At 40.7% G+C, this 23,975-nt stretch overlaps 2 protein-coding genes across 8 annotated transcripts in view; one reads left to right on the forward strand and one right to left on the reverse strand.

The window, feature by feature from the left end:
* Positions 1-784: 784 nt before the first annotated feature.
* On the reverse strand, positions 785-5,829 carry OXSM (3-oxoacyl-ACP synthase, mitochondrial). Of its 4 annotated transcripts, none has more exons than XM_030328949.2 (3): positions 5,757-5,829; positions 4,055-5,164; positions 785-1,305 (listed from the first exon to the last, which is right to left on the reverse strand). In XM_030328949.2, the coding sequence occupies exons 2-3, from the start codon at positions 5,032-5,034 to the stop codon at positions 903-905; spliced, it is 1,383 nt and encodes a 460-aa protein (XP_030184809.1). In that variant the 5' UTR covers positions 5,035-5,164; positions 5,757-5,829; the 3' UTR covers positions 785-902. The 4 variants fall into 4 exon arrangements, with proteins under 4 accessions (XP_030184809.1, XP_030184812.1, XP_030184811.1 ...); XM_030328952.1 differs by having other exon boundaries at positions 855-1,305; positions 4,055-5,121; positions 5,757-5,823; XM_030328951.2 differs by lacking the exon at positions 5,757-5,829 and adding an exon at positions 5,631-5,743 and having other exon boundaries at positions 855-1,305.
* A 6,886-nt stretch (positions 5,830-12,715) lies between these two features.
* NGLY1 (N-glycanase 1) overlaps positions 12,716-23,975 on the forward strand; it is a 64,690-nt gene continuing 53,430 nt past the window's right edge. For 2 of the 4 annotated variants that reach the window (XM_030328944.1, XM_030328946.1), the window contains exons 1-2: positions 12,718-12,881; positions 23,841-23,955. In XM_030328944.1, coding sequence (XP_030184804.1) covers positions 12,751-12,881; positions 23,841-23,955 — 246 coding nt within the window. In that variant the 5' untranslated portion in view covers positions 12,718-12,750. Of the gene's footprint in view, positions 12,882-23,840; positions 23,956-23,975 lie in introns of all 4 variants that reach the window. The other 2 variants (XM_030328947.1, XM_030328945.1) reach the window with 2 other exon arrangements.

Raw genomic sequence — 23,975 nt, forward strand, 5'->3', positions numbered from 1 at the left:
CAAAGGTAGAAGGGGTAAACAGCTCATCGTTGGATGACTGCTTTATTCAAAGAATGTTGCTCAATGATGCAAACTCCCAGTTATATGCACATTCCTTCTCCTTATGTCGTATGCGAATGGTAAGCCTGGGGTGGTACAGTGCAACAACCTTGCCTAGCACAGAGCAGCTACTCACCAAATGTTTGTGGAAGGGACAAGAGCAGGTGAAATATCAAAGAGTTGTTTGACCAAGAGTATGAGGAAAATATAGATCAGTGTTTCTCATACGGGGACTATTTTGCCACCCAGAAAACACCTGGCAAGGTCTAGAGACATTTTTGGTTGTCACAACTAGAGAAGAGGGTGCTACTAGAATCTTGTGGGTCAAGACAAGGATGCTGCAAAGCATCCGATAATATATAGGACACCTCCCCTTCCCCCAACAAAGAATTATCCTGCCCAAGATATCAGTAGTGGCAGGGGTGAAAAATCCTGACACAGATAAAAGTTATCTGGGCATTAATATATATATCTATATTGGGGCGCCTGGGTGGCGCAGTCGGTTAAGCGTCCGACTTCAGCCAGGTCACGATCTCGCGGTCCGTGAGTTCGAGCCCCGCGTCGGGCTCTGGGCTGATGGCTCGGAGCCTGGAGCCTGTTTCTGATTCTGTGTCTCCCTCTCTCTCTGCCCCTCGTCCGTTCATGCTCTGTCTCTCTCTGTCCCAAAAATAAAATAAACGTTGAAAAAAAAAAAATTAAAAAAAAAAAAATATATATCTATATAGATATATAGAGATAAATATTGATACATTTCTATAGACATTTTATTTCTTCACTTAAGATAGTTTATAACATTTTTAAAAATCAATGTCTAATTACAAATGATTTGCCCCTAAAAAAGAAAAAAAAAAAAAAGATTTGCCCTACATGGCAGCAATACAAAGTGTTGCGTTAGTACCACCAAAACCAAAGGAATTGGTGAGTCCAATACGTCTTTTCTCAATTTTCCATTCTTGTGCCTTTAGTGGAACATAATTGAGATCAAATTCTGGTTCTGTACAATCCAGGTTTAAAGTAGGTGGTAGTTTTTGATAATAACAAGCCAGAGCAGTAAAAGCTGCCTCAACTGCCCCTGCAGCTCCCAACAGATGTCCCGTGGCTCCCTTAGTTGAAGAAACCGCAAGGGCACGGGTATGGTCTTTGAAAAGGTGTTTGATAGCTTTGTTTTCAGCAGCATCTCCCAATGGTGTGGAAGTAGCATGTGCATTGACATAGGATATCTCTTCAGGTTGTACACTTGCATCTTTTACAGCTGCAGCCATACATCTAATAAAATAGGGGAAAAAATGATCAGAACTAAGTCTAATTTTAACACACGAGTCATTATATGGCCTATGAGAAAGAAATACACATATATACAGGATAAAAAGAATCTTTTGCTCTAATAACAAAACCCCAACTTGGATTACCATATGCATTAGCATGCCACCTGCCTAGTACCCTGGACTAATTCAACACCATGAGATAAATACACAAGCCTACGGGTTTTAAAACCTCCAATAAAATATATTTCCATCTATTTGGATTGATATCTTTCCCTGGGAGAAAAACCACATTGACTCAGCCTAGAATAGTTTTTCTTCTAGCAATCTTTTTCTTCCTTCCTTCCTTCCTTCCTTCCTTCCTTCCTTCCTTCCTTCCTCCCTCCCTCCCTCCCTCCCTCCCTCCTTCCTCTCCTCCCCTCCCTTCCCCTCCCCTCCCCTCCCCTCCCCTTTCTTATTTTTTAATGTTTATTCTTTAAGAGGAACAGCAAGCAGGAGCAGGAGACGGGGAGAGAGAGGGGACAGATGAAGCAGAGCAGGCCGTGCGCTGACAGCACAGAGCCCGATGCGGGTCTCATACTCGCCAACTGTGAGATCATGACCTGAGCCAAAGGCAGAGGCCCAACCACCCAACTGACTGAGCCACCCTAGGAATCTTTCATCAGTGGGATGTGTGTGTGTGTGTGTGTGTGTAGTGATTCCAAATAGGGAGAAAAATTTTATAACCATGTTTCAATTTTCTTCTCATATTTAAATGCAAAACTTGGCATATTTCCCAATAATCTAAAAATGTCTGTACCAATACTTTGGTGCTTCAGATAACCTTTCAAGGGGCACCTGGGGGGCTCAGCCGGTTGAGCGTCCGACTCGATTTCAGCTCGGGTCATTATCTCACAGGCCTGCGTCAGGCTCTAGTTGGGATTCTCTCTCTCTCACTCTCTGCCCCTACCCCGCTCACACTCTCTCTCTCAAAATAAATAAACGTTTTTAACAAATAACCTTTCAAAATTCTATTTAGGCTATAAGAATTCTAAGTAAGTGAGCAATTATAAACCCAAGCCAAAACAAACAAACAAATACAAAAATAAAACTTTTCTCTCGAAGAACCTTTGAAAATCTCAGGAATGTCAACACCCTCTTTTTTAGATCCTGATCTCTGGGTTGCATATATTTCCTTAAGAGGCAGCTTAGAGTGTAATTTGAACTTTCACCTAAATACAACTATTTCTGCATCTAGCTGGCTACTATGTTTGACATTTCTAGCACCAGCAACTACTTACTGAAACTCAAAAGGATAATTCAGTGGGTCAGTAAACTATGGCTCTAGCCAGATACCTGCTTTTACAAATACAGTTGACCCTTAAATAATATGGGTGGGTCCACTTGCGGATTTTTTACGTAACTATTCTGTAAATGTATTTTCTCTTCTTTATGATTTTCTTAATAACATTTTCTTGTCTCTAGCTTACCATGTGAGAATACAGTACATAATATGTATATAAAATATGTGCTCATTGACTGTTTATGTTACCAGTAAGGCTTTTTTGTCAACAGTAGGCTATTAGTTATGTTTTGGAGGAGTCAAAAGTTATACATTAAATTTTTGACTGCGTGGGGGTCAGTGACCCCTTGTTCAAGGGCAAACTCCAGTTTCACTAGATCACGTCACGCCCATTCATTTATGTATTGTCTATGGCTGCTTTCACAAGAGAAGACAGAATTGAGTAACTGTGACAGAGACCCCATGGTCCACAAAGCTGAAAATACTCTTTGTCCCTTTACAGAAAAGGTTTGCCAACCCCTGGTCAATTTGACTGGTTAAAACATAATATGATCGGGGTGCCTGAGTGGGTCAGTCGGTTAAGCGTCCAACTTCAGCTCAGGTCACGATCTCGCGGTTTGTGAGTTTGGGCCCCATATCGGGCTCTGTGCTGACAGCTCAGAGCCTGGAGCCTGCTTTGGATTCTGTGTCTCCCTCTCTCTCTCTCTCTCTCTCTCTCTCTCTCTCTGTCTGTCTCTCTCTGCCCCTTCCCTGCTCGCACTCTGTCAAAAATAAACATAAAAAAAAAAATTACGATCTAAGCAGGCTAACCTATTAGCTAACACATTAACGGATTTTTTTTAACTTAATTATCTCTTATGCAATATCAACTTGTTTTTCAAAGTGTGGTCCTCAGACCAGCAGCATCAGCATCAGCATCATGGGAGATTGTTAGAAATGCAGAATCTCAACCACCACCCTAGACCTAGAATCAGAATCTGCATTTTAATATCCCTGGATAGTTACAAGTTAGGAAGTCCTGATTTAGTAATAGTAGAACCCTGTTGAAATGGTGCAGAGACCAGACACAACTAGAAGAAAGGTTTGACTTTACTGTCTGAGTCTGATGAAGGGCCAAAGAGGAGGACTGTGGGAGGGAGCACTCTGACAGTTGTTAAGCACAATTGAAAGTATGAAAAGTTGGCAAAGACACACATGGCCTTTCTCAAAACTTTACTGGCCTTAACTAAAGTCCAATTTTTATTAAGGATGGTTAAAAGCTTTCAAATATTTCAAACGTGTTGAAGCAAAGAATTCAAAACCTTTTTAAAATGGAAAAACACCAAAGATACTGTGTACCAGAGGCAGATACTACAATTTCCCCTAATTTGAGATTCCAATTAAGATGCCTTATGTGAAGAAATATTTTAGTATATGTGCTGCCGAAGCGAGCACATGAAGAAATATTTTAAATAAAACAGCAAGTCTTTACCTTAAGGCGCCTTCTCCTTCGGGATCAGGTGCAGTTATGTGACCGGCATCACCTGAGAGGCCATAGCCCAAAACTTCTGCATAGATCCGGGCCCCTCGTTGAACAGCATGATCGTGTTCCTCCAGTACCATCACAGCTGCACCTTCTCCCATTACAAAACCATCTCTCTTGGGGTGAAACGGCCGACAGGCCAGCTTAGGATCAGAGTTTGTGCTCAGAGCACGGGCTCTGGAAAACCCAGCAAGAGATAAAGGGCTAATGCAAGAATCTGCACCTCCAGCCACCATCACATCAGCATCACCATGGGCTATAAATCTAAAAGAGTCTCCCACGGCATGAGCTCCTGTGGTACAGGCTGTAGACACTGCATGATTGGGGCCCTTGAGTTTATATCGAATGCTGACCTGCCCTGCTGCCATATTGACCAGAATCTTCGGGACAAAGAATGGGCTGACTTTACTGTAACCTTTTGTCTGAAACATCAAAGCAGTTTCAGAAACAACTTCAAGAGGAACCATTCCCATGCCAATTGCAACGCCAGTAGCCACTCGATCGGCTTCTGATTGAGGATGCCAGTCAGAATCTTTCATGGCTAACTCTGCAGCCCCAATGGCCATAATGGTGGGAGAAGACATGGACTTGATATCTGACCTGGATACAAAGTTTTGTTCGTTGAACTGACCGTCAGCACAACCTCTTGGCACTAAAGCAGCAACACTGCAAGGGATACTCTTATATTCTTCACCGACCAGTGAAACAATTCCACTCTCTCCCCGGATAAGACGATCCCATACCAGCTGCGTTCCAACACCAAGAGGAGTCACTAAACCAATGCCTGTAATGACAACCCGCCTACGAATTCTGGATGTTGGCACAGTTCCAAAAAACCTCCTTTTATTTCCTATTGATTGCTGGCATAATCCTGAATATAGATGAGGGCTTGTAATTTTTAAGAAACTTTGCAAGCAATTTGACAACATGGTTGAGATTCAGATGATCATAAACACATTCCGGTACATCACAACACGCCCAGGAGGTAACCACTGTTGTTTAAATAGCTTATAGGCCTAGGAAACAATAGCAGAAACGTTTTCAAGTGCTGGGTGTGAGCTGTTAATGAACACAGAGAAAATAACGTTAACATCATTTTAATTTATACTTATTAAACGAGCCATTTGGAGTTCCCTTTTTTGATTGTAAGTACCCTCACATTCCAAGATGAAGAGGTGAAATGATGACTCAATTCACCAAAATAGAATTACACTAGGTAAATTACAAAGGCATTCCCAGCCCTTTAGGGGCTGCATAAAGGAGCCTTTTTCAGGATTATCGAGGCCTTATTCTAAGTATTTCTGGCATCAGTGGCACAAAAAAAAAACACTTCAAGGCCTATTCTCTGAGGTACGGGTAAGTGAACTTTACTGATCTTCAAAACGTGGAGATAATTAGGGTTTTTAATCAGGAGACGGGAAGTGAGGGGCGTGGCCAACTCCTCCCACCCCTCCCTCCCTCCCTCTCCCCCTCTCCCCCTCTCCCCTTCTCCCCCACCCCCTGCCTCTCAAGCACCACCACACACACTAAGAAAGCATGGCTAGAGGAAGAGAAGTCAGGCGAAGATCATCAGACTCCCCTTTCCCGATCCAACCCCAACCCGATCTGCCGGTGGAGAGGCGGAAGGAGAACGCTAGCACGCCGCTGATACCTTCACCAGGCGTCGCGCCGGCCGCGCAGCCGCCCTCTGCATTCGCACGTCCGCTCATGCGCGCGCCCACGCACGCGCTACGTGTGGGGGGTGGGGGCTGCCGGTTGCTCTTTCTCTGTCACCTTGACGGAGGTCAGACCGTGGGAGGTGGCGACGCTCAGCTTGCTAGGGAGGAACCTCCCCTCCCTCGACTTCACTGACTGTAAGCTAGCCAAGAACGCGCACAGAACGCGATGAGGTAGCCCTTTTGCCCATCAAAAAAAGGACTTTTGTTTTGTCGGTAAAGATGATGTCCAGATAGTTCCATCTTGTGGAAGAAGGGACACCGCCATATTCTACTGAAATCTTTGTAAAGAATTAAGGAAACTACAGGAGCCTCAAAGTTGTTACTGTTCCTCCTAAGGTTGTTTATAATAGTAAAGTAGAACTAACCAAAATGCCCAACATCAGGAAATGGGTTATTTTGCAGCACATCTAAAAGCTATGCAGCCATTTAAGATAATTTTGTAAGTTAATACTATATAGAAAGATGTTAAAAGTATGTTAGGAGATGACAGGTTACAAGATGGCATATATCCACTTAAATTTATGTGTGTGTATGTGTGTGTGTGTGTATATATATATATGTATATATATATATATATACATATACACAAAATAACTATATTTTATGTAATGAATCACCCGAGGGGCTCAGTCGGTTGAGGGTCTGACTTTGGCTTAGGTCATGATCTCCTGATTTGTGAGTTCAAGCCCATCAGGTTTGCTACTGTCAGCACAGAGCCTGCTTCAGGTGGTCTGTCCCCCCTCTCCCTGCTCTTGCCCTGCTTGCGCTCTCTAAAAAACGAAAACATTACCTGTTGGGATGAGCACTGGGTGTTGTATGGAAACCAATTTGACAATAAATTTCATATTATATATAAAGAAAAAAAACATTTTGGGGTGCCTGGGTGGTTCAGTCGATTGAGTGAACGACTTCGGCTCAAGTCATGATCTCACAGTTCGTGAGTTCGAGCCCCGCGTCAGGTTCTGTGCTGACAGCTCAGATCCTGGAGCCTGCTTCAGATTCTGTGTCTCCCTCCGTCTCTGCCCCATCCCCACTCATGCTCTATCTCTGTCTTAAAAATAAATAAAACATTAAAAAAATTTTTTTTAAGAAAACATTTAAAAAATGTATATATGTGTTGTATGTGTGTGTGTGTGTGTGTGTGTGTGTGTGTGTGTATATGCATTGGGGCAGGGCTCAAAATGTCACATGGATGTCCAACGAACAGAGACAAGAAGGGGCGCCTGGCAGTGAGTTGGTGGAGCATGCGATTCTTGATCTTGGGATGGGGAGTTTGAGCCCCGTGTTGGGGTTAAGTAGAGATTACTCTAAAAAATAAATACAAAATAAAAATATTTTTTTAAAAATTTAATGGAGACAAGAATAGAGATTGTAGACATTTATTTCTAAGTGTCTAAAAAATATAATAACTTCATTTACTCAGAGCTAGCTGTGAATCTATGAAAATAGAACATGAAATTGTAAACAGCAAGAAATCAGCAAGATACTTATTAAGATGACCATCTGTTGTTCACATGCTGTCCCAGGTGTGAGGTTTATGTCCTTTTTTCTTCTTTATGTTTTTGAGTTTATTTATTTATTTTGGGAGAGAGCATGCTCAAGCAGGGAAGGGGCAGAGAAAGGGAAACAGAATACCCAACCTAAAGCTCAGTCTCATGACTCTAAGATCACCACCTGAGCCAATATCAAGAGTCAGATATTGGGGCATCTGGGTGGATCAGTCCGTTAAGCGTCTGGCTTTGGCTCAGGTCATGATCTCACAGTTCGTGGGTTCGAGCCCTGTGTCAGGCTCCGTGCTCACAGCTCAGAGCCTGGAGACTGCCTCGGATTCTGTGTCTCCCTCTTTCTCTGCCACTCCCCTGCTTGTGCTCTCTCTGTCTCTCAAAAATAAATAAACATTAAAAAAAAAAAAAGTCAGATGCTTAACCAATTGAGCCACCCAGGCGCCTCCTTTTTTTTCTTCTTTAGATAAAAGGTTGAACATACAATCTGCATTTGAACCTCCCAGCCATATTTGTTTCTTTCTGGACAGTGTCTCTCGAATGATTGTTTCTGAATGCTCTGCCTTCTTTCCCAGCTCTAGAGAAGAATTTTGGTCAAGTACTGGATTTAAATGAGCTTGGAAATGTACTTTGCCTAAAATAGTTTAGGAAAGCCCAATATGACCTTGAGTCATCCTTGATCCTAGGCCTATTCAGTTACTTCTTAGCATGACCTTCATTCATTAACTATACAGTTAATTTCAGAGGGATTAAACAAACACATGTGGTTATAAAATAACTAAAACTTGGTTAGTAGAAATATGCAAACTTGCTGTCCCTTTTCATTGCTTTATGATATGTTTAAATTACAGTGGGAAAAGACCTACAATATATTCTTTGAAGCCAAACTCCTATGAAAGTTTTAATGTGCTGCTTGGTTTTTCTTTTGTAATATCACAAGATTATCTTGGATCTAGACAAATCAATTAAAATCCTGTAGAAAAGTAAAACCACCAAAAGTCATTTCATTTTTATTTCTACCTCTGATCTCCTTTCCTTTGGTTTGGAAAGAGGTAGGAATTCTTATGATACTCCAATAGCTGTACTAGGGTCTAGTACCATATTCCTTGCTGGTGATGCTGCTGCTGCCGATCTAACCACTGCTGTGAACTCATTAGGACTTCTATGAAGGCAGGGCTCATGCTCATCTGATTCACTGCTTCACAGCCCCTAGCACAGTGCCTGGGATTCAGTAGCCATTTCATAAATATTTGGTGACTGACTGAATTATGAAATAAACCCATAAGCACATACCCTTCTATCGGTTAGTATACACACACTATTTTGTGTTTTTTACCAAATGACTTCTTTTTCTTTTCACAGTAACTTTTGTCTCATCAGCTCGGGGGCTGTCTGTATGCAAGACATTATCATTAGTTTTGTCTTTCCTACTAGAATAAAAGTCTCTTATGTCCTCCATCTCAGACTGCTTTGTACACAACAGGTGCTCACTAAATAGTTGTTGGGTAATCACTTAATGCAATCATACCATAGTAAGTCACTACACCAATTCCTGAAAGGCTTCAACCCCTCTCTGTGCTATAGTCTTTATTGAGGTCAATGTTTTCTTTTTTATGGCAAAACTGATCCTGGGGAAATTTAATGGGTTATTTCTTTGTTCTATTTAAGAATAGTGCCACCATGTGTCAACTTTAACAATGGTGTACTTAAAGCAGGAATACTGAAAAAAATTATTTGGAGAAAAAAACCAAAAGCCAAGTAAAAGAATAGAAAGTTCAATGCTGATTTAGTACTGGAACACCCATTAGTTGTGTGAAGCAATGGTGAGCATAAAGAAATTAAGAGTAGCTTACTATCTTCAACTTTTCTAAAGGAACTGAAAAATCAAAATATTTTCAACTTGACTTAGTGGAAAAAGCAGACAGGGAAAAGAATGAGTCAAAGTCCTTTATAATAAATTCTCTTTTTTTTAATTTTTATTTTATTTTATTTTTATTTTTTTTCAACGTTTATTTATTTTTGGGACAGAGAGAGACAGAGCATGAACGGGGGAGGGCAGAGAGAGAGGGAGACACAGAATCGGAAACAGGCTCCAGGCTCTGAGCCATCAGCCCAGAGCCTGACGCAGGGCTCAAACTCACGGACCGTGAGATCGTGACCTGGCTGAAGTCCGACGCTTAACCGACTGCGCCACCCAGGCGCGCCTCTTTTTTTTTTAATAATAAATTCTCTTAACAGTTGCATAAATGGTGGTAACCAAGAGAGATTGTAGTTACTCAAGAATTTCAGCAGAAACATTGGTAAACAGTAATTTGGAAGGATTTAAATTTCAGGTGATCTAAGATAAACGATAACTTACTGAATTACCCTTGAAATGATGATTTCCATGATTTTCTAGACCCTGCATTATTATCACAGTATTAACTTTATGGCATTGGTTTTCACACTGTGTTTGCGTGTTCCCCACAAAGATGCCTGATGGACATTATCTCCGTCAAAGGGCAGGCTCAGTTGATGGCATTCTATCCTTCCTGCCACCCACACTCTCCTGCTTCAATTCTAGAGCATCTCCACTTTGGTGTTTTATATATACTGGTTTCCCTCCCAAGAATTTATTTTAAAACAAAAAGTGTTCCATTTCTTTAAAAGTAAAATAAAGTACTACATAGTATGTAATAATCTTATGCTATTATAAGGATAAGTAAATGTGAAAAAAAAACACCTCAGATTAAGGTGACTATAGTTTGTGGTAGAGACAGCTAGTTATAACTCCAGGCCCCCCTCCCTGCACCTTTTATCCTTTAGAATTGTGGGTACATGTCCAGCTAGGAACTAAATTTCCCAGCCTTCCCTCTTTTATCTAGATGGGGCTTCCTTTTCTCAATTATATGGTAGAGAAAATGCTATACCAGTAAAACCTTAGATGATGAGTAACTTGTTCTGCGAGTGTTCCACAAGATGAGGAAACATCTCTAACAAATTTTTACTTTATAAACGAGTGATGTCTTACAAGTATGCAATAGGAGTACTACGTAACACTGAAAGTCACATGATGACAACTGAGCCAATCGTTCTGTCTCTCTCTGTGGGATTGTGGGTGATCGTCTCCCACACTCAGTCTCAAACCATGATGACCACCGATCAACTGATGGATCTGTATCACAAGCAACAGCAAGAGGTTATGGAGGCGATCTTCTCTGCAGAGGAGGAGGAGAAAAAGGCAGAGGAATCCCTTACTTCAAATGAGATTAGGGAGATGTGTAAAATGTAGGAAACTGCAAAATTCTGTAGGAAAGCACCACCCAAATAAGGCTGTAGCAGTGTGAGCGATGAATCTGTTTAATGACAATGCAATGTCACATTTCCGTGAAATCCTCATAAGGAGGCAAAAGCAAGTATCATTGTAAAGATTTCTTGTTAAAGTTGCATGAAAAGAAAAAGATTCCATTGAGCCAATAGATAGCATGATTTCATTAGTGACAGTGAAAGTTGTCCTACATAATAACCCTCCCATCTCTTGTCTCCCTCACCATGAAGCCATGAAGGTTTTCAAAGGTAAGTGCAGATTAATTTGTTTATTTTTCTTTATATTTTCTATTGTCTTTATTATTTTATATTACATTACAGACTATTTTTGGGTTGTGGAACAAATCATCATTTGGGTATGTGGAACATATTTCATATGGGGAAATTTGCTTTCATATACAAGTGCTTTGGATTCCAAGCATGTTTCTGGAAAAAATTATGCTTGCAACCAAGGTTTTAGTATCCTTTGGGGCCCATGTGGTTAAGAAGCAGGTATGTCTTCTTTTTTGCCCAAACACCAACTAAATACAGAAGTCTCTGAGGCTCTATGGCAGGAATAGCAAACTACAGGCCCAATCCAGCAGGCTGTTTTTGTAAACAGAGTTTCATGGGAACACAGGCATGCCCATTTATTTTAGAGAATTGTCAATAGAACTACTACAAGTACAAAGACAGAAGTAGAGTTGAAACAGGGACCCTAAGAGACCCTAAAGCCACAGAGCCTTAAGCATTTATAGTCTGGCCCTTTACAAAAAATGTTTGTTGACTGCTATTCTACAGGATGGAAGGAGCCTGAGAGTCCAAATTATTACACGGAGGAAAGCTGCCCATTGACTAAAGATACCTGCTTTACTAAACTGTTCTGTGAGCAAGAAAGAAATTTCTCTTGTGTTAAGTCACTGAAAATTTTAGTTACAGCAGCTAGGAACATACTATCAGTTAAACACACTAGTCCTGGAAGCTGGTCCAAAAACCTACATATTTATTTAAAACTTTCCCCATGTATCTGGCAGATGAATGGTAATTGAAGCAGACAGCATCACTCAAGGTCTTGCTCAGAAGTACTGAAAGAAAACTTCAAATGTAAAAAGCAAATAGAAGATAAAGCATCAACAACATTTAAAGAAACTACTTATGCAAATAATTTACCTTAAAAGCATAAGGTCAAGATAAATATTTGTTGAGGTTTGGAAATGTTTGTCTGCAAAGAAGGAAGCCGTTGGTAAAAGTACACTTTCAAGGCCACGGTGAGGCCAAGAACGGATTAAATAAGTTAGGACTATCTTCTAAAAGGAATAAAGGAAATTAATCACATGATCTAACTTCAAAACAAACTCACAATACCTACCCACACTATATGAGATGACTATTTTTTATTGCCCCCCCCCCCCATTTTAGTCTATTCCTTTTTGTCGTTATTGTATATATGTTTTATACTGGTAAATATACACGGTAAATTGAGCCCACAACTCACTATGTTGAACCTGTGGTTTAAAAACTTTAGAGCAACATCATACTATTTGAGCTGGTACTTATGAAAAAGGATTTTCAATCACTCATCTAATTCTAAAAAGAATCTATATACCAGAAACCCAGCAGAGTTTATAGCCACCCATTAGGTTTGGAACATTTGTTGCTCCTTCCTTGAGGTCTTTCATTCACACGTATTTAGGAATGCCTGGCCGTCTACGAGGAGGAAGCGGTAAGATTGTTTTGTTTGGGGGTAAAAGGCGTGGTTAGACGTACGTGGGGGTTACCCACCTTCGTGGCTCAATCGAAACCCACTCTGGGACGCCGAAGGACCTGGGATTTTGCGACCCATCGGCCAGCACAGGCCAACACCCGCTTCCTGGGCCCTCCTCGCCGCCGAAGCGCCAGTGCCCGGACGACCAAGCACCCCGCCCCTAGTTTCTGATTGGACCCCCAGGGCCTGGCAACGACGCCCCCGTCCCTCGAGGTCCAAACCCTCGACCTTCCCAGAACGCCCCCCCCCGCCCCCCACCTCCCGGCCCAGCGCCCCGCCCTTCCTGGCCAGCCGCAGAGGAGGCCGCGCGCTGTGGCGCCTGCTCAGTGCGGGACGCGGCGCGCGAGGGGCGGCGACGGCCGCGGGCGCTCAAGCATGGCGGCAGCCGCGTTGGGCAGCTCTTCGGGCTCTGCGTCCCCGGCTGTGGCCGAGCTGTGCCAGAACACGCCAGAGACCTTTCTGGAGGCCTCCAAGCTGTTGCTCACCTACGCAGACAACATCCTCAGGTGCGGGGCTGCGTGGTGGGACGGGGTGCCTGGGCGGGCGGTGAGGGGCACCTGCTTGGCGCAGGTTTGGGGGCGCCCCGCCAGGGCCCCGAAGGGCGGCGAGGCCAGGAAGGAGCGGGGCCTGAGCCTGGTTCCGAATCCGTGTCGGAGCCCGCTGGCCAAGGGCCTGGAGACTTGGCCAGGCCCCTCTGTCCAGAGAAGAGTAAGTTTCTTTTGCACTTGTGACTTGGCACCTGATGGCGGGGTGCTCCAGGGTGAACTGGAGGTGGTGGGGAAAGCACAGGGCGGAGGGAGGTGAGAAGGCGTGCCGGAAACACTTGCCTCCGATCGAGTTGTTTAACTGTCTTGGTGTCAGCGCAGATGACAGCGTCTCATTCCCGCTGCGTGGGTCTTACCGTAGTGCCTTAAATTGCCACAGGCTTATGAGAAGTTAGTCTCCGACAGAATCCCCCTCCCCCCAACGTTTTGTGAATATTTTAATGTTAAAGCATCATGCTAACTGAAGTAGTGGGGTTTTTACATTTCTTTATGGTCTTTTCCTGTCCAGTTTTGTCGACTGACATATTAACCGTGTTACTTTAAAGTTACAGTTTTTATATTAATACCTGTAGTGTAGTTTTCAACATGACCTTTTAAATAAGAATGAGTGAAGATTACCGTGGCTGAGAGTAATTTGTTTCATTCTCCTGTGAGCAAAAGTACACTTGTAGATAGATCCTAAAGGGACCTTACAGATTTGGGGAATTGGGAGGCAAGTTTGATTCCTCATTTTGAATCCTTTTCATTATCAGTCCTTAGATCAATTCGTGTAGTGTCTTGAGAATGTGATGTGTGGGGGAGGGAGATAGAAGCGAGGTTAAAGGAGTTCTAGGTGGCAGATACTTGAGTGGTGATACCTCATTTATCAGGTCACCACGATTACTGTCTAGGCTCTGTCTCCCACCCCACCCCCTGGTGCACATGGTCTGCTGAGTGGCGGGTATATTGGTGTGAAGGCTGAAAGGAAATGCTTCTTAGTTTCATGGTTATAGATTTGATATGACCCAATTTTAGAGACCTTAGTTACAAGTGTAGTGTTTCAACCCGTGGCAGTTCGTTGTTCATGGCAATATATTGTTTATATAGGTAACAGTAAGGATTTTAAAAGTAAATTGAAGGAAAAATGAGCCTTTATTATTTGCCAAATGCTATAAGGGATACAGCATGGGCAATGTACACAGCTACACAATTGTGACCTATGTGGGGGACTGCCTTTCTCCTCTGTGACACCTGCTTCAGCTCACCTCTACCCTGTGAGGTCTAACAGCTCTTCAAAGCACAAAGATGCCAGTGGACTGTGCATGAACGAACTCATAAACTGAGTCCTCCGGATTTTAGCAGCTGGGACCTCCAACCTGGAAAGCCATCAAACTATTTAAACCCCATTATTCAGAAAAGGGAAGTGGCCTTGTAATAGGATTCACTTCTGCTTTTAATCTAGTGAAACCCAGAATGCTAAGATCAAGATGTTTTGAGGAAGGAAAACCTCTGCATGCAAATAATAACTTGGTATAATCACCATTGTGAATATTTATCAAACTCGTAGAGGCAGCTTGGCATGCTGCCAGTTCATATTACAGTTTTTACTATGGCTTATGTTTCTGATCTTGAAAAGCTTTATCTAAAAAGAGAATTAGAGGGGCGCCTGGGTGGCCCAGTTGGTTGAGCGTCTGACTTCAGCTCAGGTCGTGATCTCACCGTTTGTGAGTCCGAGCCCCGCGTCGGGCTTTGTGCTGACAGCTCAGAACCTGGAGCCTGCTCGGATTCTGTGTCTCATTCTCTCTCTGCCCCTCCCCTACTTGTGCCCTGTCTGTCTCTGACTCTCAAAAGTAAATAAATCTAAAAAAAAACTTTTTTTTAAAGGGAATTAGAGGTTTGGAACTGATAATTGGAGATGGTATGAAAAACTACCCTTGTTAGTTTAAGTGCAGGCATACCTTGTTTTATTGCGCTTCATTTTATTGTGCTTTGCAAATATTGTGTTTTTTACAAATTCAATTCAATTTTACAAATTTTTACAAAATTCAAATTTTATGGTGTTGAACAAACCTGTCGGTGACATTTTTCGAACAGCATTTGCTCACTTTGTACCTCTGTGTCACATTTTGGTAATTGTAGTATTTCAGACTTTTTCATTATTTGTTATGGTGATCTGTGATCAATGAGTTCTTTAATTTTTTTTAATTTATTTATTTTGAGACAGAGATCAAGCAAGGGAGGGGCAGAGAGAGAGAGAGAGAATGAGAATCCCTAGCAGGCTCCACATTATCAGAGCGGAGCCCAACACGGGGCTCATACTCATGAACTGTGAGATCATGAGACCTGGGCCAAAACAGAGAGTTGGATGCTTAAGGAACAGGGTCACCCAGGAGCCCCTGAGCTCTTTAATATAATTGAAATATAGTTGACACAATGTGACGGTAATTTCAGTATTACAACATAGTGATTCCCCGAGTCTGTACATTATGCTATGCTCACAAGTGTAGCTACCATCTATCGTCATACAAAACTATTATAAAGCTATATTAATATAGCCATGAACTGTAGTTCCTGTTATGTTCCTTTTATCCCTGTGACTTTTTTACCTTTTTTTTTTTTTTGGTGAACTCTATGCTCAGTGTGGGGCTTGAACTCACGAGCCTGAGATCAAGATTCACATGCTCTACTGACTGAGCCAGCCAGATGTCCCCTGCTGCCATGACTTATTTATTCCATAACCGGAAGCCTATATCTCCCACTCCCCTTCACTTATTTTGCCCATCCCCCTCTCTGTGTTTGTTTCTGTTTTTTTCTTTATTTGTTTTGCTTTTTTTAGATCCAAGTCACAGATGTCAAGATCTCATTCTTTTTTTTGTCTGAGTAATATTCCCATTGTGTGTGTGTGTGTGTGTGTGTGTGTGTGTGTGTATACACACCATATCTTCTTTATCGTGTGATCAGTTATCTTTGATGTTACTATTGTAATTTTTGGGGGTGCACCAACTGCACCTACATAAGATGGGAAACTTAATCTATAAATGTGTGTGTTCTGACTGCTCCACCCATTGAGCCTCCTGTCCCCTCTCCTTTCCTAGGTTTCCCTGTTTCCTGAGACACAATAATAATTGAAATTAGGGCAGTTAATAACCCTGTAATGGCCTAAGTGTTCAAGTGAAAGGCAGGGGCACGCATCTCTCACTTTAAATCAAAAGCTACAAGTGATTCAGCTTAGTGAAGAGGCTGTGTCAAATTCCAAGATAAGCCAAAAGCTAGGCCTATTGTACCAAAAAGCCAAGTTGCAAATGTAAAGGAAGTGTTCTTGAAGGAGATTAAAAGTGCCATTCGAGTGAACACACAAATGATGAGAAAGAAAAACAGCCTTTTTGCTGCTAATAGAGAAACTTTTAGTGGTCTAGAAAGAAGATCAAGCCAGCCACAACATTCCCTTAAAAACCAAAGCCTAGGGGCGCCTGGGTGGCGCAGTCGGTTGAGCGTCTGACTTCAGCCAGGTCACGATCTCGCGGTCCGTGAGTTCGAGCCCCGCGTCGGGCTCTGGGCTGATGGCTCAGAGCCTGGAGCCTGTTTCCGATTCTGTGTCTCCCTCTCTCTCTGCCCCTCCCCCGTTCATGCTCTGTCTCTCTCTGTCCCAAAAATAAATAAACATTGAAAAAAAAAATTAAAAAAAAAAAAAAAAAAACAAAGCCTAATCCAGAGCAAGGTCTTAAATCTTCAGTTCTGTGAAGACTGAGAGAGGTGATGAAGTTGAAGAAGAAAAGTTTTAAGCTAGCAGAGGTTGGTTCATGAGGTTAAAGGAAAGAAGCTGTTTTCATAACACAAAAGTGCAAGGTGAAGCAGCAAATGATGATGAGAAGTTGCAGAAAGTTACCCAGAACTAGCTAATATAATTCATGAAGATGGCTACACTAAACAACAGATTTTTCAACATAGAGAAAGCAGCTTTCTATTGGAAGAAGATGCCATCTAGGACTTCATAGCCAGAGAGGAGAAGTCAATTTCTGGCTTCAAAGGACAAGTTGACTCTCTCTTGTTAGGGGCTAACACAGCTGGTGACTTTAAATTGAAGCCAATGCTGATTAACCATTCTGAAAATTCTAAATGGAAAAACAAAGCCTGGATGAGAGCATGTCTCTTTACTATGTGATTTATTGAATATTTTAAGGCCACTGTTGAGATGTCAGAAAAAAAGATTCCTTTCAAAATATTATTGCTCATTGACAATGCACCTGGTCACCCAAGAGCTCTGATAGAAATGTACAATGACATAATGTTTTCGTGCCTGCTAACACATCTCTTCTGCAGCCCCATGGATCAAGGAGTCATTTTGACTTTCAAATCTTTTTATTTTAACAGCTACATCTTGTAAAGCCATAGCTGCCATAGATAATGATTTCTCTGATGGATCTGAGCAAAGTTGAAAACCTGAAAAGGATTCACCATTCAAGATGCCATTAACATTTGTGATTTCATTGTAGGCAGTCAAAATGTCAACATTAATAGGAGTTTGGCAGAAGTTGATTTCAACCCTCATAGATAACTTTGAGGGATTCCCGACTTCCGTGGAGGAAATAGCAAAAGAACTAGAATTAGAAGTGGAGCCTGAAGATATAGCTGCAATCTCATGATAAAACTTTCACGGATGAATGGGGTGCCTGGTGGCTCAGATGGTTAAGCGTCTGACTCTTGATTTCAGTTCAGGTCATGATCTCGGGGTTTGTGAGATGGAGCCCTGCATCAGGCTCTGCACAGATAGCGCAGAACCTGCTTGGGATTCTCTCCTTCTCTCTGCCCCTGCCCTGCTCTTTGTCTCTCTTTCTCTCAAAATAAATAAATAAATACATTTTAAAAAGGAAACTTTCATGGATGAGGAGTTGCTTTTTATGGATGAGCAAAGGAATTGGTTTCTTGAGATGGAGCCTCCTAGTGCAGATGCTGTGAAGATTGTTGCCATAACAACAAAGAATTTAGAATATAACAAACTTTGCTGATAAAACAGTGTCGGGGTTTGAGGGGATTGACTCCAGTTTTGAAAGATGTTTCATCAAACAGCATCACATGGTACAGAGAAATTATTCATAAAAGGAAGAGTCAATTGATGTGGTAAACTTTATTGTCTTGTTTTAAGAAATTGCTGCAGCCCCACCAATACTTAGCATCCATCAACATCGAGGCAAACCCTCCACCAGCAAAAAGATTACAACTTACTGAAAGTTCATATGATAGCATTTTTTAGCAATAAAGTATTGTTTAATTAAGGTATGTACATTTTTTTAAAGCATAATGCTATTACACTTTTAATGGAGTACAATATAGTATAAGCATAACTTTTATATGCAGTGGGAAATTTTAAAAATTCATTTGATTTGGTTTACTGCAATTTTCACTTTACTACATTGGTCTAGATCCAAACCTATAATGTCTCTGAGGTATGCTTGTAATAGTAGTAATCCCTGCTCTCATTTTCTTTGAATTAAAACTCCTTTACGCTTCAGGAAGTTAAAAAAACATTCTTTCTTCCACTTCTAAGTCCCTGATCTCTTCTTCAGAGATTTCTAATGTAGGTTACTCTAACTACATTCTGTTACAGATCTGCTAATCTCACTTATTTGAGAGTAGAGAAAACCAAAGTTTTCTGTTCCTTTTGCTGTTTGGGGAAATCCATTAGTGTTAAAGATAAGGGACTGTGTCAGGGATGTTGTCTTAATATATCTTATTCCTACCTCAGTGTTTGACGTAGTATTTTATGAAATGAGTGCTGAAATGAGACTTTCATTAATAGCTGGGGTTTTTTTTGTGGTTTTTTGTTTGATTTTTTATAAACAGCAGCACTTGTCACTACACTCAAGTGAAGATTATGGTTTTGGTTACATTTCAGATTTCTGCTTCAGGTGATGTTAACCTATTCCCCAACTAAGAGTCATAGTTAATGAAACTACAGAATAAAATATAAGCTAATTTGCACGCACAATATGCCATGGGTTTGAACCTTTTACTTTTTTTTTCAGTTCACTGACTCCTAGATAAAGATGAGCTGTACTCAATAATATCTGTTTTTCAAACTCTAAAATAGTTTGACTAGCATTCCACATGTGTGGAATTATTCCTTGGATAATTTGCTCCATTTATTCCTTAAAAAATATGTTTGATGTTCTACTAATTTCTTTTGCAAACTGCACACGGTTATTGGTTACAAATTAAACTGCCTATGATTGGGGAGGGCCAAGAATGGAAAGTGGTTTCTTCTTTCCAAGAAAATAAATAAATATGTTTAGGAGAAAGGCACAAGTATGGGAAACAGCCACAGTGTAAAATCCAGAGAACAATTGCAAGACAGTGTTCAAGGAGTTACATGTTCGTGTCTGGAGATAGCAGGGGGACCTAGTGTGGAAGAGTTTTGAGAACAGAGGTTTGGTAAGAGGGGACAGGTTGATGGAATGGCAGAGAACATATATTTGACATAGGAGACAAGAGAAAGTGATTATACGTTCTAGAGTCAAAGAGAAATATAACGAAGGAGTTTAATGTAGAATAATGATATAAGAAGACACAAGGCATGGATTTCATTTGGGAGCCTATTACAGTAATCATAAACATAAATGCGGAGAGAAGAGAACTGTTGGAGGCAGGGATTGGTAGTTCTTGATGACTGAATGCAAGGAGTAGAACTGGAAATGGGAAGAGACAAAATAACCCAAATAACTTCAGATTTCTAATCTAGGTTACTACTGACAACTGGAGAAATCGAAAGAGGGTTAATTGAGGAGTGGTGAGTTTGTTGGTGTATTGTATGGTGAAGAGTATGTAAGCTTTGTAATCAGTGGTTTTAAACCCCAGTCAACCATTTCCTAAGAGTGTGGCTATAGTCAATTTATGTACAGTCTCTGGACTTAAGTTTCTTCATTTTTTTTCAGTTTCCTCATTTTTAAGAGGAAAGAAAAAATGCCTGCATTATGAGATTCTTGCAAAAGAGAAATAAAAGCACATATGTTACCTATTGTTACCATTATTCAACCTTTCACTCTGAACAAGCTAGGTTATGTGTATGTTTCCCTTATTGTCAGCTACATACAATGGTAGACAGCCAGAGATGGTTCCCAGCTGGTTCTAAAGGCAGTTAGATGTTTTTGAAAAATATACACATACGGGGCACCTGTGGCTCAGTGGGTTAAGCATTCGACTTCAGCTCAGGTCATGATCTCACAGTTTGTGAGTTCGAGCCCTGCATCGGGCTTTGTGCTGACAGCCTGGAGCCTGCTTCGGATTCTGTGTCTCCCCCTCTCTCTCTCTCTGCTCTTCCCCACTTGTGCACATGTGTGCTCTCTCTCTCAAAAATAAACATTAAGGGGCGCCTGGGTGGCGCAGTCGGTTAAGCGTCCGACTTCAGCCAGGTCACGATCTCGCGGTCCGTGAGTTTGAGCCCCGCGTCAGGCTCTGGGCTGATGGCTCAGAGCCTGGAGCCTGTTTCTGATTCTGTGTCTCCCTCTCTCTCTGCCCCTCCCCCGTTCATGCTCTGTCTCTCTCTGTCCCAAAAATAAATAAACGTTGAAAAAAAATTAAAAAAATAATAAAAAAATTAAAAAAAATAAACATTAAAAAAATTTTTTTAAAGAAAAATTTACATGTATCTCAATTATTTTGATTTACAAAAGGACTATTTTGTAAAGAACTATTTTGAAAAGGACTATTTACAAAAGAAATATTTTTTTTTTCAACGTTTATTTATTTTTGGGACAGAGAGAGACAGAGCATGAACAGGGGAGGGGCAGAGAGAGAGGGAGACACAGAATCGGAAACAGGCTCCAGGCTCTGAGCCATCAGCCCAGAGCCCGACGCGGGGCTCGAACTCACGGACCGCGAGATCGTGACCTGGCTGAAGTCGGACGCCTAACCGACTGCGCCACCCAGGCGCCCCAAGAAATATTTTTTAAATGGCCTACAAACCAATTTTTGTGATTAGTAATAAAAATACAAGATTATAGGATCTCTCATGTACTAAGTTTCCATTTCTGTAAACCCTTTCTGGGATTATGCATTCTAAAGAGAAAGAGGGCTAGTGAATGGTCAGCTATGTTTATTCTCAGCGTTTCTGAAATTCTGAAATAGAAACATTTAAGTTTTTTTTTTTTTTCCTGAGTCTGTGACCTCAGTGGGAAGCTTACTGTTTAACATGCCTTTTAAGATCCTAAATATATGGTAGATACTGACTTTCAAGGTGAAAAGCATGACTTTTTTCTACCATTCAATTGTAAAAGTAAAGACTAATAATTAACATTCTACAGATTAAACAATTTTGTAGATACCTGGGGGTAAGACAACTAGGAAGATACTAAAATGTGTTCAAAGTGATAGTGAGGTGCAGGAAATTTTGTTGCCTTTTCAAGACCCTATTCATTGGTTCAATACTATCCAGCAAACAACTAAACAAACACCTCAAGTGAATGTGAACAATTATTGCTAATAAGCAAGATAAATATTACCAGTTGCAGAAATAGTTAAGAGTCAGCAGAGGCAGAAAAAACACATTGAAGAATTATAGCAAAAAATATTGAGAAAAGTCTGCAGAGGAATTAACAGAAGAAGAAGATGAAGCAAAAATAAAGGTGATCCTTAGGGGTAATTTAGACACTGCAAGATAAGGAGAGTAGTAATGAGTTCAAGGATGGTGGATACACTGGGGTGAGAGGCTGTAAAACTAGAGATTTAGAAAGTGTTTTTGTGGTACTTTTCCAAGGACAGGAAGTGGGATCTTATGGATTTGAGGCCTAATGGCTTTGTGGCCAAGTTCTCTAAGCCTTTGAGGGCTTCAGGATGAACTTTTGGCACCATTTTATGTTCAAGACTATGGCTGGTGTGCTCAACATATTTTAAAAGAGATAGATAGAATTTGGGTAACTGGGCATTACTGTTGGGTTTTTTTGTTTTTGTTTGCATTATGTTTTTAGTGAGAAAAATACATAAATGGTATGTGAGGCCCATAGATGTAAAAAGATGGGAAATAGACTATTAACAGAAAAGCCGTATCAACAGTTATTTTGAAACATGTATCAGATCAACTAATGAGTGTTTTATAAGAATTTCTTAAACAGTGGTAAAAGAGGGAGGGAAAACTAGAAAATTAAGGCCAGTGAAAGACTTTGATCATGTAAAAATCTGGAAGCTATTGGGGAAAAATACGTAAAACAAACAAAACAACCTCAAGCAGTTTTGCACCAGTAGGTTCTGTCATACTGATGGTAGTGATATATTTATAACCCTGTGAAACGTGTTGAATATCATGAAAAGATGCTACATTTATCTGTAACTAGCCTTGGTAAATGTAGGGTTATTGTATGGTTTAATGTTTTTTGTTTTAAGTAGTAAGAAAGGGAGGCACACTTAGGATCTAGTGTGGCGTAAAAGCCAGGGATGCTAAATATCTCGCCGTGTGCAGGGCAGCCCCCTACAGCAAAGACCTCCAATGTCAATAATGCCAAGGGTGAGAAGCTCTCATTTAACACACAGAGTAAAAGAGCAGAACATACATTTTTTTCTTTGTGTTTTTTTCAACCACCTGTGATGCTCAAATGACCTGTGGTGAAGAACAAGTGTTTTTGTTTTTAATTTCCAGTCTTTGGTGGACCTATACCTTTTGTAAAATAACAATAAAAATTTCATGGCACATCAAATTGTTATAAAAATTGCTGAGTATTCTCAATTTCTGCACATTCTCATGAATGAATAGCAAGGAGTTTGTAGATTGGCTCCAGTCCGTGGACATTTTGAATAACACTGTTTTAGAGCTTTGTCCCTGAATATTCTGTAATAAACTTGTATAATTTTGGAACTTAAGGAAAAGTTTTAAAAAGATTCATGTATTTATGACAATTGGGCAATAGAGAGTTGCTCAATGGAAAACAAATGTGAAATATGTTAAAACTTCCACAATTAAATTAGGACACAAATGGTTAATGAGTTGTTTGTTAATAGTTGCCAGCATTTGTCTGCCATCCCCATTCAATAGCCCAGGCAGATGGCCTCAGCACTCCTTCCCATAGACCCCTGACACAGCCTCAGAATCCTTCTTAAAATAGTAATGGAAGCCACTACCATTGGAAGGGAGTTTGTGTCAGATATGAAATCTACTTATCATCCTAAATTATGTTCTGATGGTCTTGAGTATAATAGTGTGATTATCTTAACCTTGTTTTTTTTTTCTGATTTTTCAAAAACAGCATTTCCGATTTATCAACGTTATTAAAAATCTCAGAGCTTTTCATATGCTGGTCTTATCCCATGCATGCTATTCAAAATCTTAATCACTGTAAAAAAAAAAAATTGGCTGTGACTAAAATATATCTTGAGCTGAAGCAGAACATAGAGTAAAAACAGTCACCGGTCTAGGGAAGAAAGAAAATCAAGGTGTACCTGGGTTTATATTTTTCAGAAGTAAAATCTTTAAGGAACTGTGATCAGTTTTTATGCAGCTTTTTAGTTTCTTTCATTCATTCATTTCACAAGTATTTACTAACCACCGTCTATGCATCAAGCACGATTCTTGATGATTGAGGTCCATCAGAAGAACAAAATAGGCAAAACCTTCTGCCCCATGTCTGGAGCTTATGTGGATTTTTTTTCTTAAAACCCTAAAAACTCATAAAAGTATGTAGCCTTAATAGCACACAATTACAGAGTCACATGGATGTCTATTATGGAAACATTAATATTATCAACTGAAATTAAACAGTAGGGTGGTAGTAAATGTATATTGAATGTATGAATCTCAAAATCAGGCTGTTTTTCCAGACTGTTCTTCCTCTTTCTGTAAAGCTGGGATCTGTGCTACCTTGTAGCAATATAGCCAATATAAAATGTGAAAAGGAGTGCAAAAACACTGTGGAAAGTATAAATTGTTATATATAATCAAATTTTTTTTATTTAAATCAGAAACCCTAATGATGAAAAATATAGATCTATCCGGATCGGAAACACAGCTTTTTCTACTAGACTCTTACCTGTCAGAGGAGCCGTTGAATGTTTATTTGAAATGGGCTTTGAAGAGGTGAGTATGTTGAAGGGTTT

The sequence above is a fragment of the Lynx canadensis genome, chromosome C2 (assembly GCF_007474595.2).
Source record: "Lynx canadensis isolate LIC74 chromosome C2, mLynCan4.pri.v2, whole genome shotgun sequence".
Lineage (NCBI taxonomy): Eukaryota > Metazoa > Chordata > Mammalia > Carnivora > Felidae > Lynx > Lynx canadensis.